Genomic DNA, 19,235 nt, shown 5'->3' on the forward strand with positions numbered 1-19,235 from the left:
GTTAGCCATGGGATGATTCAGGTGATTCAGGTCCTCTCTCATGTGTTTGGGTTGTCCACTCTGTAGAGACTAAGCTAAGGGAACAAACAAAATTAATATTATATTACATTTCGGCCAATAAATCCCCTAAATCTACACACTGGACCCCAAGTAAATCCATGCAGGTGCAACACCATGAGTTGGCCAGCAGATGTCCCTATTCTGCAGCTGTGGGCCCTCATAATACAACCATCTAGGTGAGCTAGTGTGAAAGCCAAATAATCCTGGAAATGATAGCTATCTATTAATATTTTGGGTCCTTTGCCAACTTGATGTTTTCTTTGAGTCCACCCACTGAAAGTTGACCAAGGCGATTAATTTCACACCTAAAGAAATTAACAAAAAAAATAGATATCCCCCAAAGCATAATTATTAACTCTACACAACGTTGACCCAATATCATCACCTCATCCTTAATGGACTTTAGAACCATAAGGATGAAAAAAGAAGAAGTTGCCTAACAATAACCAATTGACGAATAGGCTGTTGTCGGGATTAAAACAACAACAATAACAACAAAATAGATTTATATCCGCTTTATCCTGGATCATCGGTCAGCCCTCCTCTCATCTGCTCCGCTCGGTCATGTGTCGCCACCCACTTGAACCGGAACCTTTTCTCGGGGATTTGCAGCCCTTCCTTGTCGGTCTATCGCCCTGACAGCCAGCCAGCCAGTCAGCCACAACACGAACACACACGCGCGCGCGCACACACGCACACACACACACACACACACACCCCTGTGATGATGCGTCCTGCCACACGATGCCGGGGATAGCCGCGGCAGGTCTGCCCGTGACGATCATCGGCTGCAGCCGGCGGTGGAAGTGACACCTTCGTCCCCGCGCGTCAGCCTCTCTCCGCGGACAACCGACGGGACCGATGGGCGCCGGAGCGCGGAGGCACCCCGTGCCACGGTGATCGGCCCCCGGTGGAGTTGGCGAACCCGTCGTTTCAAGTTCCTATTTTCAGCGGAAAAAAAGGGGGATCGTGAACGAGACCCGCTGAGAGCAGAGGGGGAGAAAGATGGGGAGCACGACCTCTTGCTGCGTGGCCGCCAGCCCCAAGCTCCGCAGCAGGAATGCCCACTCCCGGCTGGAGTCGTACCACCAGGAGTCGGATCTGAGCCGGGAGGAGACGGGATGCAACCTGCAGCACATCAGCGACCGGGAGAACGTCGACGGTAACGACATAAAGAGTGTCTGGTCACCGCGGCATGTCGCGATGATAAGAAACAATCATAAAGTTATCTGGTAATGATGTACAGCGCGCGCAGAAGTAGGGGGCGTGAATATTATTATTTTTTCTTTCATATTTTACTTCATAACTCATAGCTCTTTTTATTTATTTTTTTATTTTGTTACAAATACTTAGTATAATATTGCATGTAATGCCCTTTGCTGAAAAAGTCATTTATATATATATATTTAAAAAAAAGCTCATTTATAATATATATGTAATTTATAAATGACACTTTCTGTCAATATTTAATAGTGTTTCTACATTATTTTATAGAAAACAAAAGTATGTTTATTCTTGAGCTATACTATTGGCTACAAGAATACACTTTTTTTGTTTTTTTTGGTGCAATTTTACATTTCAGTTTAGTGAAACAATGGAACTTTACCTCAACATTGAATACCAGATCCACTGGTATATGTAAATATTAAATACATATAATCAGCATATTATAGCCCTGTGACACTCCATACTATGGGCAGAAAGTAGTTTTTCTAATAGAGCCACTATGGCCTTCAAAATAAGAGGTCATTAATTTTTAAATCTTGGATGATCCCTCTTGACCTCTCCAGTGATCTCTATGAAATCTCACATGGTGGAGAAATCGCCGCTGCCTCTGTTCACGCTCACCCTCCCTGCGATATGGAGCGGCTGGCAAAAAAACACGGAAGAGTCATGTGTGCACTTTCACTCCCCATGTGTCCTTGCAGCCTCCCGTTGGTGAGGGCGGACTCCTTTGTGCTGCTCTTTGTTTTCAGCCTGTGCATGAAAGAAAATGCAGCTACGGAGCATAGCCCCCCCCCTCCATTGACACATGCTAATATGCATTACAATTGACCCATTCACACTGGAAAGTGTCTGCTAAATGGGCTGCTTATTTCCAGCCAACGGCCAACCATTACATATGAATGTTTTCTTTCTCAGTAACTGTATACGACACATTTTATGTGAAATTGTGACTCTTTCTAAAGGCCAAGGTGATTTTGAAATTTAGTGTCGCGTATTAGAGCGTTAGCAAGTCTGCCTTTTTATTATCAAGCCAATAATGATTGGACGTGTCCTGTATTTTTCTTAGTGTATCAACAGTGTCTCATTTAAATCTCAGATCTCGAGGTTATAGAGTTCATTTTTTGAAAGGCCAATGGGATTTTTCCCATTTTTTTGAATCCTATGAAATAAACTCTGTGGTAAACAAACTTTAATGATATTTACATGTTTTGTTCAACAACATAATCTTCACAAATGAACCCCACCTCATGGGGATTTTTTAATGCGTAAATGCAATCATAAGAGGTCAAAAGCTCACGTAAAGAGGCTGAAGGGGGACTGGTGTGTTTTGCGTGATGACGGTTTGTCTCTTTTAGCCTCTTGTTAGCAACGGCCTTTCTTCCACCCTTTCAACCACTGAAGCCAGTGTTAAAAACTCTTCTTTTGCGGCATCTCCCTGATGTCTTGTCAAGACCTTTGTGCAAATTGGGACAGATGGGAACACTTTGGAACCGTCCTTTCTTGAAGGCATTCGCGGCCGTTGCTCTTGACTTGAAGCCACAGAGGAAAAAAAACGTTTGAGAGCAGAAGTTCAAATTCCGGCTTTCAAACCTCTGAACAGTGGTCAAATCGCTACATAAAAGTAGGTGTGACTGCCGGGCTTGTTCTGCAGTTTGTTGCGGGTTAAAACTGAATCTGGCCCGGTCGCAGGAAGTGATCTCAGAATAGAAAGTTGCGTTGGTCTGGATTTTTTTTTTTATTGGGAGAAAAAGAAGAAGAAAGCGTTGGAAACGGTGTCTCGCTGACCTTTAGTGCTTATCACACATTAAAAAGAGCTCGTGGTAGTTCTTCACTTGTCTCCTATACCAACCAGAGGGGATCCCTTCACCTGCATCATCAGCATGGTGGGGGGGGGACCTGTGTTTTATTGATCAGTGATGTCATTTCCTCTTGTAAACTGGAGTGATTTGCATGGTGATGGGTGCTTATGTTGTTATTATTATTATTATTATTATTATTATGGCCCACAGTATCTTTGGCAGGGCTGGTTGACAAGTCCTCTGCTAAATGTCTTGGCTCACTACTTTAATGGGATGCATATATTGCCAGATGCTCTGCAACCAGAGCAGGAAAAAAAGAATTGACGACGAAGAAGACTCGGAGACGGATGATTGGCGGGTCGGCCCGACCCTTCCTGTCGAGGCTCAAGACGACCCGTGCTGAGAGGCCGTCTGTCTCGGTGATCGAATGGCGCAGCGTGTCTGATGTGTCGGCTCTATTGTGAGTTCACAGACCGTACGATGGAGATTAGTGGGCTTCATTACGGATGGCACCATCAGAAAGAGGCCCCCCCCCCCCACCTGTGCCCTCCTCCCAAAAGGAAAGCCCAGAGAGGCAGCTGTGAGTCTGTGTCAGAGCAGATAGGAGAAGCCACCAGGGATGCATGGTTGCCAAGAATTAAGGCCTCAATTTAGAGTGTGACGCGCCGCGTCTGCTCCTAATTAAGTGGGCTGGCTTTTGTGCTTTAAAAAAAAGTGCACCGTGGTGGGGTTTGAACCCCATGAGAATGTCGCACATACTTTGAATGGGTCCGCTGCATTCGACCCGTATAGCTGCAGCCAATTCTATGCACAGAGGGGCATTTTTCAATAAATCTATTAATTTGCTAAATGAAACCATGGCTTGTCCAAACTTCAGATATCGTGCCAAAGTACATACACCTCATCAAGAGTTTGTCATTTTATTTTTTCAAAATTTAATTAGAGGATAATCCCCTCGAGATGCACCATCTCGTCTTCAAGGGCGTCCTCGGGCACAAAACATAGACGGTAATTACCATTTTTGAGAATTAATAATAATAATGGTCATGAATTAAACAAAACAGGGCACTCCCCCTATCTCATCGCAAACCACGCCAGCGTATCATGGAAGTAATGAACATAATGATCCTTAGTACAATTTGGAAAATAGGAAAATTGTTACCACATTTAATTCATGATATCTAAATATTTCTTGATGTGCTTGTATATATATATATATATATATATATATATATATATATATATATATATATTATCATCTAGATGAGTCTTTCAAGTAGAAGCTTACTGGAATTATTATTTACATTTTGGACACTCAGTCCAAGTGTCACTCAGGATTTCAAGGATTTGTGTGAAACCTTGAAAGATTGTAGAATTTGACCTTTTTTTTCTGGCCTGGAACTGTCATCAAAAAGAGTAAATAGTGTTGATGTGTTGGTATTATAATTCATTACTTTAGGAAGGACTGCACTCACTGTAAGATCACTTCAAACAGTCAGTTTGCGTAAACATCAGCACACAGAGGCTTTCTCACCACGCCTTCATAGCAGACAGGTGTGTCTCTCTCGGTTTGGACTATGACATCACTATCAGAGTCCCAGAACGACCTCCCAGAACCCTCTGTTTTTTAAAAAGAGATACGGTGAAAGGTTATTTTTGGGGAGTTTTAACTGATTCAATGTGAGGTCCTGGGACGGGGATGTCGTATGTGTACAGATTGTAAAGCCCTCTGAGGCAAATTTGTAATTTGTGATATTGGGCTATACAAAATAAACTGAATTGAATTGAATAATCGCCTCGCTGCATAACACCTTGGCCATCATTTCACTGGCCTGCGGCCTTGAAGCGTTGGCAGAGCTGTACCGCTGGATAGAGTTTCAGCAAAGAGCTTAGTTTGGGAGAATTGTTCAAAAAATAATTTATGGTTTGCATGGCTCTCATATTGTCATGGAAGCTGCAGTTTTTTTGGGGGAAAGATGTGTTTTCATCCTTTGATCTCAGAGATAAGCTTAAATTTATTTTTTACTCACATCTTGGTCACAAGTCTTTAAGGTCAATGACACACTGCATTTAAATTGCTCGTGATTTGCTGATGTCATGCAGTGAGAGGTTTTCTTTATTACAGTATGTCATTACATAATCAGTTAAAGGGAAACAATGTAACCTTTGTGGCCACAACTCAAAATTACAGAACAATGAATGAATAATTTAGCGTAACAATGTAGGAAAGTAGAATCATCTTTAAGCCAGGGAACTGACCCAGTAAAGTCAACGCAGCAAAAGATATCTAACTTTTGCTAATATTGAGTGTGAAAGTTAATTCACATTAAATCAACATTAGCCAACACAAGCAGCCCTGTGTCATCCCCGAGGTGTCAAATACCCACTTATTTTAAGTCACGTCAGTACGTTATGTTAAGTACTTACGTCTCATAACGTAATGTATGCTTTGGTAGAGGGGAAAACTCTGTTTAATGGAGAGACACCAACACAACTGACGAGGCAACCTGGTAGAAGATGGATGGAGATAAAGAGAGACGGCGCTATCACATGATCGGCCTTCCTTTGACAAAGCCCACTGTGTTTCTCTGACTGATGACTGTTGCCTCTGTGAGGCATCATGCATCAGCTGATGCTCTTCTCTTCAGGTGCCGCCTATTGAGTTATTTGTATTTGTTACACTATTTTACAATGTGTAGACTTCCAAATGGATATCTAATGTTTGAACTTAAGCCCTTGTTTATTCCCCTCTGTATTGGGTTGACTGAACTTGTGACGTTATAGTGTGATATCTACAATCACACAGCTCATCTTTTCATCTCTGCATAATAGATCAAGAGAGGCAGGGATGTGCAAAACGGATTGCTCGTAGTTACCCACCTTTTGTGCTCTCACTGTCTGGTTTTCTTGTACTCTTTAATTAAAAATGCATCAGTTTTAATTTATTCTAATCAGAACTCTGTCCTCAATAGAAAATCTCACACAATGGCACCTTATCTTGCCTGGATTTTTCACCCCTTATTCCTCACATTATAAATGAATCCACATCGGGCTAAAAGCAACACGGATGAAGCATGTTGCCATGACAAGCGGACCACATGCTTAAAAATGTACATAAACATAAACATGCGCAGGGAATTTTTTCATTCAGTGTCTTATTCATGCTGCAGAGTGCCCCACCCCCGCTCTCTTTCTTTTAATCAGCTGCTCCTCATCTGCTCGGAGCCGCACATCAAACAACATGTTATCCTTTTCATCCAGATCACGACACCGCATGTTACATGCATGGCAGAGGACAGAGGTGTGGAAACAAGTGAGAGGTGTACAGTATTTAAACGAGCACTTTCCAGAGCAACAAAATACATAAAGAGATGAAAACAAATAAAAGATGTTTCTTTCTTCTGATAGACATATGTTTCCCAAAAATAGTTAGCCTCAAATTAACTTTAAAGACCCGAATAAAAAAGCTAACCACATTGCTGTGTTTGGTTTGAAAGTTTGGTCCAGGAGGATTAAAGTAATATGGCAGCATTTTGCTGAAATAGCACAACACATTTAATTACTGTAGAAGCCACATCCAGCCCCATTACAGCAGCAGCCATGTGTTTCACCAGTGGCAGATGACCATGAAACAGCTCTATTAAAAGTTGGAGCTGGAAAAATGAAAAAGAAAACACCCAAGATCAATGGTTAGAAAATAGACTTGTGTTCTTCTCCCTTTGTTGTTGATGGATTATTCCTTTCAGGGTCAGGATATTCATAGGAGAGGCGCCTTGTTTGAGTTGTTGACTATTAATGAGAATCATTTGCTCCCCAGTCCAAACCAAGCGCACCTCATCTCACTAATTATCACTTTCGAAAATCAGGTTGGCTTTGAGCTGTCGAGGCAGAAAACACTTAAAAGACGATCTTATTTACATAAATAAAGACTATATTACAGGAGAGTGTCATTTCTGATTACTACATCAAAACCAAAAGCAAAAGTAGGAGTCACCCGACCTGACCCTAGAACCAAGTAGTTTTTTTGACTAAACCTAACTTAAGTATTGATTCTTGAACGATATATTCCTAAACCTAACTGAGTAGTTTGCTGTGAAGACAGAAGTTTATTTTGAAAAGATTGTACGTATGAACTGAGTGGAGAATTGACACGCGTTGCTGGCTTTCTCGTTGGAAAGTGGTCACGTAAAAAAAGAAGAAGTGCATGTGATCAGTGCTTTCTCGCCCAGGCATTAGGGGCCCATGTGCATGTGTGTGCAGGTCAGTTGTGTTTGTATAAACTGGGTCCGTTACCGCTTAATGCCAGTGTGTGTGTGTGTGGCTGTATGTACGTGTTGAAACAGTATAAGGGAGCTAAGGTAACATCCTCCTGTTGTTCGACGGGTGACATGATAATGTCGATGGAACAAACCCCCAGACCAGCATTTTTACCTTTTATCAGGATAACGTATCAGAAGTCATCAACAAACTCACCATGGATTTATCATAACACACTCATGTGTAGCACATTCCAAAGGAATCCAAACGTCTCTGTAAAATGAAACCAGGATAGATTAATAAGCATGAATGAGCAGTGAACATGTTCATGCTCATCCACAGACTCCAACAATAACTCTGGGATCACGTTCATATTGGAGCACATTGTGGATACAACTAAAGCGGTTTTCAGAGGCAGAGCTGCTCCTGGGGTGGAAATAATAAAAAAGAACTATAAATAAAGTTTTAATTTAGCAAAAGGTTTTTGATTCATTTGTGACCGTATAATTGCTATCTTACCCAGAAAGTTAGGCTAGCTCGAAGACAACTGGGCTAACTAGCTAACGTAGAAGTTTAACACAAGATACAGTCGAGTAAACCAAGAGCAAGAAACAGATTTTATGGCTAATATGTTTGCTAACACGCGTCCAATCCGGCACACGTTTGGCTTTTAGGTGCTAGGTCTATTTTCTTCAACAACATTTTGATGTCAGAAGAAAGCAGTGGCTCGTCAGAGCTTCTTTTCACAAAACAGCTCTTATATTGGGGAGCTGCGAGACTATAAGCAAAGGAGTAAACTAAACAATTAGCTAAAAGAGGCAGATTCAGTCAAAAGTATTGGTTTAAAGGTGCTAAACTTGAAATTCAGAGCATTAATATAGCAGCAAACAATAATTTACCATGTAAAGATAGTGAGGGGTAGTGGCGTCGTGGCCAGATATTGAAGTCACTCTCCCTCTCTCTGCGTGTTGTAATTCGTACGTCTCTGTGCGTTGTTTACTTTTACTTTGTTTGTCTGGACTCATGTGCAGCTAGCCCATTGGCGATTCGTTGTCCCGAACCTATAGCGTTGTTGCAGAAGCTTAGCGCCCACTTTCAGGTTAACACTGCTAGCTCTGTCAGCACTGTTGGCTGCCAGCCGCTGGCTCATCCATCGCCATGTTGAGAGCCGCGTGGAGGCAATCCCTCAATCATAGATCGGCCTATGCTCAGAATTTCTTTTATTTTGCACCATTAAAGTTTAAGATGACGGATTTAATCTTGAAGGTTGCTTGACAAATTCAGTTTGGGCCTTGATGCCTCTGTTCCCACTGGCCCTTTGAGCCATTGAAGTAAAATATTGAAGTTTTTAAAGTTCTCTCTGGAGTAAACTTCTAATTTCATAATCTGAATACCAAACAAAACCCTGAAAGACGTCTGATGGTCAATGACCTAAAGTAATGAATTAGGAAAACTGGATAGGGTTGATGCATCCTTAAAACAAAACGGATAGCTTATAGCAGCGCCGATAGCAGCGCCGATAGCAGCGCCGATAGCAGCGCCGATAGCAGCGCCGCCGTGTCGCTGAGAACGCCACATTTTAGAGAGAGAGACACACAGTGAGATGCTTGAAACAAGCAGACACAGAATACAAATTGCCAAATCTAACACTTGTCCACCAAGCGGCCCTGTGTGCCGCCTCATTAAAAAGGTTTTAAGGACATTTGAAGAATAAATACCATATTAAAACGCTATAGTGCAATTATGGATCGGTCCGTTAAGAGAATGGTGTGCCTGTTGTTAATTCATTATGTAAGAGCAGTGAGGCGCACAGGTAGGTTTGCTAGCTTCTCCTGTTTCACTGTGCAGATGCCGAACGTGAGTCTTCGTTAAAGTGTACTGGAGGTCCTGAATATCACATATCAGCACTCGACACCAGCTGCTGTGCACTCTGGCAAATTCCACTTGGTCGGCTCAGATTTGCATATGGACAAGATATTGGCAAGTCTCTTGAGGGACTTCAGCATCGTGCTGTTGGTGTAAAATCATGTGTTGTCTTTTGTGGCTGAAAATGTTTTAACCCTCTGAACCCTGAACAGTTTTGGGGCTTTTTTCCCCCTCCTGTCCCATTTTACTCCCACTTTGTTTTTCACTGCAATATCTAAGACCTGCATCAGCAATGTTTAAAGAAAACATGCTTTTCATTCCCGCGGGTGTTTTTTTTTAGGGTTCAGAGGGTACCAAAACCCCTGTTGCTGCTGTCGTGGGAGATAAGTTGAAAGTAAACACTCAAAAGCCGAACTTTGCTGCTGTCATACGGGCTTACAACAACTCCTGACACACACAGGCAGATATGTTCTATTGTCGACTGAAGTGCAAAGCTAAGTCAGCTCCGTGTGACTGGCAGCCTTGACTCTTGTTTGACACACAAGTCATATATTTGACACATCGGTGTTACCCGTCAGAAATGATTCCACAGTGACAGGAACTACCGTGCGTTGGTGTGTGTGCATCCATTAGAATGAAGTTTATCTACACGCAGTGTGCCAGTAAATGTGTAACATTAGACCAGAATGCTTTATTGTTCAGTTGATTTGGAATCCTTCATGTTTAACCTCAACTGGGCCAGCTTAGCTCCTGTTTAAGCTCTCAAATGAGATGGTGTTGCAATCGGCCGGCTGCAGCGATACCCCCCGATTACTGTTGCATAAGGTGCTAAACTATCAGTCTAATCCAAGCTCAGTCCTTTCAGCCTGGTGGTGTAAGCGGGGTTGATTGTGTTCAGGTCAGCCCGCCAGAGGCTAACTGGCATTTGGGTCCCAAATGAGTGTGTACACAAAGAGTTAGCACACCAAAATCTACCATAATGCTCTTTATATTCTATTTTAGAATGAAGTTAAACACACATATGTTTCAGATAGGCCTTCTGTAACACTTCACAAATCATCACCAGCAGGTTTGTCAAGTGGCTATAAGGGTCTTCAGAGTTGCCTCACCAAAAGTCTCATTATAATATTAAACAAGAGTCCACACAAACATTCTCATTCTATCTATTGCCTCAATACATCTCCCCCCCCCCCCCCCACACACACATACATTACATTTACACATTAGAGAACATCTAGTTATTCTCAACAAATGTTGAAATGGTATATTTGGGTACACACTGACAATTGTTACACTCATTATTTCCACAGCCCTCTGTGCAAGTATTCTGTGCTCTGACGCAAAGACTTGAGAAAATAGAAAGAATACGCTAGATTTAAAAATAATGATCCAACTGAAAAGCACAGGACAGTGTTGCTAACTTAATAAAAGTAGCCAGCAGATCTAGCTCCAAAAGCTGCTTAATTTAGTGAGAAAGTTGTCTGCAACACTGACAGCCCGTCCCTTTAGGCCTCCGTTTAAAACCACTCCCCCGAAATTAATATTATTAAGAACGTAAACATTTAAGTGTAAACAATGGACATGGCCTTCTTTGGTACCATAGACTGTATATAAGAAGTAGACGTAGTCATCGTGACGTCCCCCTTTTGGTTTGTGGACTGAAGTTTTGAAGCTTCGAGTTCAGCGTTTTGGCCGTCGCCATCTTGGATTAAGGCCGCTGCCATCTTGGCTTTTTTGCAACGAATGAATGGAAGTGACCATATTTGTGTGACATGGAGAAAACCATATACGGCTCTGGTAGGTTATAGCGAGCTGTCAATCTCGCTGAAGGTATACCCTGTCATTTTCTCATCGGCTTCCATACAAAAGGACTTTATTATGCAACCAGAGGAGTCGCCCCCTGCTGGTCAGTAGAGAGAATGCAAGTTGAAGACACTCCAGAACCGGAGGCTGCCGCCCGGTTGGAAGGAGGCAGGCGAATAGGTAGACAGGATGGAATGAGAGTTTTAACAAATAACTACAATGTTTTTCTTGAAGATGACCAACCCTAGCTTTAATATCTCCATTTAAAAAACATGTTTCCGAGTTCAGTCACAAGTGTTTAATCTTTTAAAACAGGACTACTTCAGCGAGTTTGAAAGAACAAAACAAAAACGTAATATGAGTGTCGTGAGCCCCAAAGGTCATGCATCATGTTGTCGCTATGCGGAGCCAATGGCAAAATTCAGCTGACCACAGCCTTGCAGGCTGGTCTGGAGGGGAGAGAGAGAGAGAGAGAGAGAGAGAGAGAGAGAGAGAGAGAAGCCTGTTTGTAAGCACACTTCTGTTGCAGCCAACAGCAGCTGCTGTCGCTGAGACAGATGATCGGCCCCGCCGCTCCCCGAACGTCTGCATTGTGATCAAATATCTGGGTCTGTGACAGTCGTATCGTAGAGGAGTCGGAACACTTGGCAGTGCAAACTGCATGCCGCGCATTTCTTTTAAAGCAATGATTGCTTGTTGTGTCTCACGCGACGAAGAGCGCTGGCGGATTCTCCAAATGCAAAGTTTGGGCTACGAGTGCTAAACACGAAGGCTCGACCAGAGTGGAAAGATTGCAGTGCATTGATTTCCTCAAAGCCGTAGCTGGTTTTTAGTTTTTTTTTTTTTTAAAGGTGTTTAGTTGTTTTTTAAGGCTGTGAAAAAGAGGAAAGACAGTGACGGGTGTGTTTGTGAGCGCTGCGGAACACGAAATAAGCATCCAGCCCGACAGACGGAAACACATGGAACAATAGTCTTTACAGAGAAATGTTGTAACCCCTGTCAATACATTTTAAATGTTTTTTTTAAATGTTGTATTAGCTGTCTAATTTTAGTTTATGTCACGTATAAGAGAAGACTGAGAGTCTGAGATTGTACTAATAGCCAAAGTCAGCATGCTCACGTGCTCACAGTGATGATGCCGACATGCAGATGTTGAGCTGTATCTTAAGTGTCGTTAGTGTGTTCTTTTTTATACACACTACATATTGTTTAAGCGTTGTTAGATGGAGCCAAAGATCCCATCATTTGATTGCCACGACTTCTTCTCAGTAAATAAATATGACAATAAATAACTCAAACTTGAAAAACATTTGAAAAGTGTACGTTATTGAAATCTTCTAGGTGAAAGGGGTGAAATTGTTGAGTCGTCGTTATTGATCGTGGTCATTTATTGCATTAAGGCAGTGAAAATGACATTACGTTACATTACTGTCCTTCACTCTAAAACAATGTATGTTTCTGTACTTACACTGAATGGAAATGTAAGATGACTCTGATCGTTGTTTCCATTTCATCACAAAGTGACACGTGCGCTTTTGTGTTTTTTTGTTGTTGCCAGAGTTGAATATGGAGTACAATCCCTCGGACCATCCGCGGGCCAGCACCATATTCCTCAGCAAGTCCCAGCACGATGGTGAGTAGCTCCCTTTTTCTTTTTTTTTTTACAGGAAACGTTTTTTAAATTGTCCTTTTTTTTAATGCAAACTACACGTGAAGTCAGTGTCGCCAAGTTTGCCTTAGTTTGACATGCATGTATCACTCTAAACACACTCCGACGTGATCGTGAAATATGATGGAAGATAATAAGGCTCGGGATGAAAAGTGGAGTATTACTGTATATTTTGGAGCTCTGATCCCGGAGCAGTTTCTTTGTGGCCAGCGTATGACCGCTAATTTATGCCGGAAATATTAACATGTTTTTTAAAGCCACGAACACCACGGCATGAGGTCATCGTTTGTCGAAGAAGCTGGAGGGGGGGGGGGAAGGGGGGGTGGGGAAGGGGGGGGGGGAGACAGAGCAAGACAATTCAAGCTTTGTGATGTTGAAGCAGATGAAAACTGCATTTGATAAATGCTTTTTTTCCCCCTGTTAAAAGTAGTCCTCGGTGTCATACAGATAATAGATTTTACATTGCGTCATATTTAATATTAAGTCTTTTTTGTGGACTTTTTCATTCAAATAATTCGTAGGCATATATATATGTGTGCCATGTGGTGAATATTCAGCCGGCTACAAATGAACTAAGAATGAAGGATTTTCAGATTAAAAGCTATGATGAGCGTTGCTTGTCATTTGCAATATTTAGTTTTGTCTTTGGGGGGGAGAAGGTCACATGTAAATGATCCACCTCTTCGTCTTCCTCGTGGCTTCAAAGGATAAAGCGGACATTATTCTAGCCTTGTTCTGTTATCTTTTATCAACAAAATGAATCCCACTGGCAAATATTGTCTATGTCGTCTTTACGTCATGCGTCTTTGTGCGTTTTGCCTTTGGTGCCAAATAAAGTTGTTGTTGATTTTTATTTTTGCTCTTTTTATGGTGTGTTAAAATATCATATAACACCAGCCTTTATGGCTTGCGGCCCTTTTTAGCCAAGAAGCCTCTTGCGACCCCTCGTCACAGGTTGCGTAACTCTCTGAGCTTTGAGCTTCCTTCTCTTGACCCCTCATACGTATATCGTGTGACCCCTTGAAGGGGCACTGACCTCCGGGTTGAGAAGGACCGCTTTACCTCATCTCACAAACAAATACAGCCATATTTAAACATCAGCATATGACACTTACTGTATGATGTGAACTGAATTGCTGTTGCATGTTGCAAGTGTCTTATTTCACCCATAATGCATTTCTTGACAGGCTATCCAAGTCAGTCTTGAATTACTCACTCACATAGGAAACTTTATGCAATAGGTAGATCTCTAAGTTATATTTAGAAAGGACCAGAACTATGTTGATGTACCTGGGCCCTGCTGTCAGACCCAGCCACTGCAAAAGGAATAAGGTTTTTGGTTCCTCTTTTTTCAGAGGTGCCCTGCAGGAATGGTGAGTATTCCTGGGTGTGACTCTGTCTCCCTCTAGTGGTGGAACAACACATTGTCCTTCTGTCTGTCGAAGCTCTCGCCTTTTCTGCTTTCTAACTTGCTATTTTAACTGTCTTTTCTTCCCTGTGTTACAATGAACGCTGTGAAGTGTGCTCACCCGTTGCTGGGTTTCGCTTCCCGTGTTTCCGGCGCGTGTTGCTGGTTGCCGTGTTTTGTGTTGCTCTCTTCGCTGCTGTCAAAAAGCATAAGAAACGCTATTTATTGACCAACCTTTCTTTCTGTCTGCAGTGCGAGATAAACGGAAAAGCCTCTTCATCAATAATGTAAGTAAGCACAGCTGTTCCGGTTTTCTCTCCACGACTCTAAACCACGTTTTGTGAAATCATTTTTTTTTCAATCAGAACCAGCTGACCTTTTGTCACGTGACCTTTGTGATATTTAGAAAATGACTAAATGTTTCACACAAAGGAAGCTGAAGAACAACAAGGCAAACACACACATTCTTATGTCGCATGTTGCTGAGACTCTCCTTCCCCCTGGCATGCTCTATGTGGGTCAGGCAAAACATGTACAGTCTAATAACAGTCACTGTGTGTGTGTGTGTGTGTGTGTGTGTTTAGCATGGAACGTCGAGGAGGAAATACAGCTCCTGCTCCACCATCTTCTTAGACGAGAACACGATCAGCCAGCCCAACCTCAAAAACACCATCAAATGGTAAAAAGCACGAGAAGATACGATATGTATTCACTGCAGTCATATTAAGACATATTAACACATGCATTGTGTTTTTTTTTGCTCTTCACAGTGTGGCACTGGCGATTTACTACCATATAAAGAACAGGTGGGGATTCTCAGTCATTTCTTTTTTTTTACCAGTGCATCCCTGATTTACAAAGGGATATATATTCTTTTTTTGGTGTGCTAATAAAGCCCCTTAATCCTACACACTAGTCCTTTAAAGATATTTGAAAAAAAGACATTTCTCAATTCACAACAATATGGGATGTCGCAAATTTGTGAGTACAAGATTGGAACATGTTATCATCTCCAAATAAATAAATGGTGAAGAATAATTCTTTTATCATATAAGAAAAAACAATACACAAAATTGTGTTGCAATTAAGAGAATTTCAGCTTTTAAATCACATGTAGTTATTAGTGCAATAATTTCAGTTGTTAATGTGTTAATAACCAATTTAACAGCTTTGCATTAAATCTTATGTCAAGATTTGTATTATTGAATGAAATCCACTTTTCTTTTCTCTCATGCCAGGGAGGTGGAAGGAGGAATGCTGCAGGATATATTTGATGAGAAGCATCATCCTCTTACAGTAAGACTTCATCAGTTTTAATGAAATACATTTTGTGCAAATATCTGTATTATTTTGCTTTTCTGTTAAATGAACGTCCTGTTACCTGGTTAGCATTGGCTCGGATTGTTTACTGTGCTTTAAAATCTCCTCATTTAAGTCTTCTTCTTAACCCTTCCTCCCTTCTTTACGCCTCCATCGTCCCTCCATCTCTTCCCCCAGAAAGTGGAGGTGCCGCTGGACTACGACCAGCGCGCCCCCGAGCAGAAGCAGATCTACCGCTTTGTCCGGACGCTGTTCACGTCCGCTCAGCTCACTGCCGAGTGCGCCATCGTCACGCTGGTGAGATTCTTTTAACCTCCTCCTCCATCCTCCTGGATTCTTCCTGGATCGTAACACGGGTTATAACTGGGATGGTTTGAGTCAAAGAGAAGAAGAAGAAAAAAAGAAACAAGATAAAGCATCGCCGGGTTTTCTACACCTAGTTTCTCACCTTCTTATCCGTGCTGTCGCGCAGATCTACCTGGAGAGGCTCCTGACCTACGCGGAGATCCACATCGGTCCGGGTAACTGGAAGAGGATCGTCCTGGGTGCTATCCTGCTGGCCTCCAAGGTCTGGGACGACCAGGCCGTCTGGAACGTGGACTACTGCCAGATCCTCAAGGAAATCACCGTGGAGGACATGTGAGTTCATTTCAGTGAAACGGGTCGCACCTTGGTTCGGGATTATCGGGGTGAGCTCACAACACCAAGGGACGACGAAGAAGGTTTCATCAGAAGACTTAAAGTCTCTGGATTTTGACCAGAACATCGCTGATATTAATCTCTGCACGTGTTAAAGCGCTATTGTTGACCCTTGAGAGGTAGCAGACTGCTGGAGATGGGACTGCATGTATATATATATATCTATATCTATATCGTATGGAGACATGTTTGTTACAGGAGGCCAGCAGTTCAGCCAGGTCATTCCTCTCTTGACAGGAACGAGTTGGAGCGGCAGTTTCTGGAGCTGCTGCAGTTCAACATCAACGTGCCGTCCAGCGTCTACGCCAAGTATTACTTTGACCTGCGGTCGCTCTCAGAGTCCAACAACCTGAGCTTCCCCCTGGAGCCGCTCAGCAGAGACAAGGCCCACAAACTAGAGGTGAGGCGCTTCCAGCCACACAGGCGTTTGGTCATCTCATTCCTGGCTATTTATTTCCCCCTTTATTCAATCATTAATATAAGCAACAAAAAAATAAAACTGGAAAGCTGATATGTGTAGAATTTGAAGGTTCTCACTTTGGCGCCCCCGAGTGGTCGTATCGGAAAATACACTGTTGTCGAAGGCTTTCCTTACACTGGATTTTATTTTCTAACTACAATACAATGCGGTGACAATCTAAAGCGGAAATACATCGAGCGTTGAGCCGAGCGTTGCTAAGTTTTTGGTGCTTTTTATTAATTTCACTCTCACTTTGCAACATCCATCCCGGCGTCACAACAATAAACTGCAAGAAAAAAAACAAGAAAGAAAGAAAAAGACGCACTCTGTGTTGCTGCTTTATTGTGAAAATGTAATCTCTAAAAAGAATCGGCGTTTTTTAAAAAAATGCTCTAGTCTAGCAGATGGATTTGCCAATTATTTATGTGGTAACAAACCCCCAAAAATACTTGAATACACTCTCATTTCTGACGAGGCTAAATGCAGAGTCCACTGATTTACACCAGGATTGTCTTGTGAATTATTACGAAACGTGCAATCATAATAATAAGAAGCTATATTTCCGTCACAATTCGACAAACAGTGACTTAATTAAGATTTATCTAAAGCATGCGTGAGACGACAGTGTGACGTGATCTTAAAAAGGTGCAACATTTTAAATTCAGAGCTTATCTATGATTGAGGGATTGTCTCCTTACGGCTCTCAACATGGCGACGGCTGAGCCGGGCTAACAGCGCAGAAAACAACGGCGACGGCGCAGACTGAGCTAGCAGTGTCGACCGGAGGGTGGAAGCCGGACCCGGAGACGAAACCGATCGCAAACAGCAAACAAAGTAGAATTCACAAATAATAATTTTAAAAAAACAACCTTTCCATGTCCTCTCTCTTCAGGCTATTTCCAGGCTGTGTGATGACAGGTACAAGGACGCGCGCAGAGCGGCGAAGAAGCGCTCAGCCAGCACGGACAATCTGTGTGGGATCACATGGGCTCCTGCAATCCTCTCCTAACCGCCATTAGTCTGCCATATGCTGAGAAACCCCCCAGAGAAACACACACACACACACACACACACACACACACACACACACACACACACACACACACACACACAAACTTCAGTTTTGGATACCCGGATGATACGTGGATGACGTGGATGACGATGTGGATGACGTGGCGGAACAGTGACTGAAACCTGAGATCAGCTTCTGGGCCTTCTTCACACCTTGGAACTGGAGGCGTGAAGGTGAAACCAGTAGGTTTTCTTTTTGGGAGATGGGGGGTGAGGAGGTGAGGTGAACGCCGGAGAATTCACCCCGATGCCTGAGAGACGGCCTCTGTGGGGAAGAAGCACCGTGCAGCTGTCTTAATGTCCAACGTCCTGTCGGTTGTGTCTAATTTGAAGGATTTCACACAACCTGCCTTTGTGTTGAATGGATTTGACAGCTGGCTGAACGCACCCGCAGGATTTTTTTATACCGTTATCCGTGTTATCCAGAAGGTTCTGGTTCAGTACTCAACAGTTAGATCTTAACAGGATTTCTAAAAATGTTTATAGCTGTTTATGAAACATAATTCTTCCACAGGCCAATTCAAATTGCACAAACTTCATAGAAGCTTTGATGAGAGTAAACTCTCACTGCTGACATCTAGTGGACATTAAATGAAACTGTACTTTCACGTTGGGGGGATTAAAGGGTCACGTGACCCAAATTGACTATTGGAACAGAGATTTCTGCTAGAGCTCAAACCATTTTTTAAAGAAAAACTATCTAACTGGGATTATATTGACTCGTATTGCAGTTGAGAAATAGTTTTGCAATAAAAGAGGGATGATCATTTCGACATCGTTATACTATCATTTTCATTGATAAACATATTCAAATGATTACGGTGTGAAATGTTTTGTGTCGTCTGTAGAATATGACATGAAGGCAGCACGGCTATATTTAATGCACAAAATGTATTTTTTACACAAATACCACGTATTGTGATTGCAATACAAATTGGATTGAATTGTGCAGCCCTAATTTTTTGATTGATGGCAACAACAACAAAAAAGATAATTGTGCCATTTATTTAGCACTACATATACCACGACTGTAAAACTCAAACCAACAGCCACAGTCCGGTCAGTAGGCCTGCTTTGTTTTCTATTTTTATTTTTTCAGTATAATATTGCTAGATAACATTACATTACTTCTACATTGCATTTGGAAAATAAAGAAAAAATCCCCCGTCTTGGGCTCAATGGCTGCTTCTCCATTGTCTTTATTTCAGTCTGATTGATGTTGATTTCCTCTCCTGATTCCTGTCGATCTGTGGAGAAACCAGCTAAAAGAATATATGTGTATAATATAAAATATATATATATTATATATAATATATATAATATATGGTCACTGACCAATTGTTTTAGTCTTTACATTGTTCATTGCTGACAAATTGTCATGTTATTTTTTTTTCTCTCTCATTTGTCTTAAACATAATTATTTTGCAAAAGGAACTTTTGTATAATGTATAAAGAGTTGAAATGTATTATTTATGGATATGTTGATTTGCGTTTTTCTCTTGACAGAAAAAGCAGATTTGATATACTTTTGACAGCCGACCGTCTCACTCAGGTTTATGATTCTTCTATTATTACAAGCTCGCCTGCGTGTGTGAT

The 19,235-nt window shown here is 42.0% G+C and overlaps 1 protein-coding gene across 1 annotated transcript; it reads left to right on the forward strand.

The window, feature by feature from the left end:
* Positions 1–691: 691 nt before the first annotated feature.
* On the forward strand, positions 692–18,772 carry LOC117747085 (cyclin-Y-like). The gene is made up of 11 exons (XM_034556488.1): positions 692–1,222; positions 12,571–12,645; positions 14,037–14,054; positions 14,342–14,376; positions 14,674–14,768; positions 14,860–14,895; positions 15,328–15,385; positions 15,587–15,706; positions 15,882–16,048; positions 16,346–16,508; positions 17,461–18,772. The coding sequence occupies exons 1-11, from the start codon at positions 1,066–1,068 to the stop codon at positions 17,575–17,577; spliced, it is 1,041 nt and encodes a 346-aa protein (XP_034412379.1). The 5' UTR covers positions 692–1,065; the 3' UTR covers positions 17,578–18,772.
* Positions 18,773–19,235: the final 463 nt, after the last annotated feature.

This window comes from Cyclopterus lumpus, chromosome 17, assembly GCF_009769545.1.
Source record: "Cyclopterus lumpus isolate fCycLum1 chromosome 17, fCycLum1.pri, whole genome shotgun sequence".
Taxonomy (NCBI): Eukaryota; Metazoa; Chordata; class Actinopteri; order Perciformes; family Cyclopteridae; genus Cyclopterus; species Cyclopterus lumpus.

Bases quoted from the DNA above. Each gene is read 5' to 3' on its own strand.
- LOC117747085 (XM_034556488.1), top strand. From the start codon at position 1,066: ATGGGGAGCACGACCTCTTGCTGCGTGGCCGCCAGCCCCAAGCTCCGC. The intron at 1,223-12,570 runs GTAACGACATAA...TGTTGTTGCCAG, and splicing joins CGACCGGGAGAACGTCGACG to AGTTGAATATGGAGTACAAT. The intron at 14,769-14,859 runs GTAAAAAGCACG...TGCTCTTCACAG, and splicing joins CTCAAAAACACCATCAAATG to TGTGGCACTGGCGATTTACT.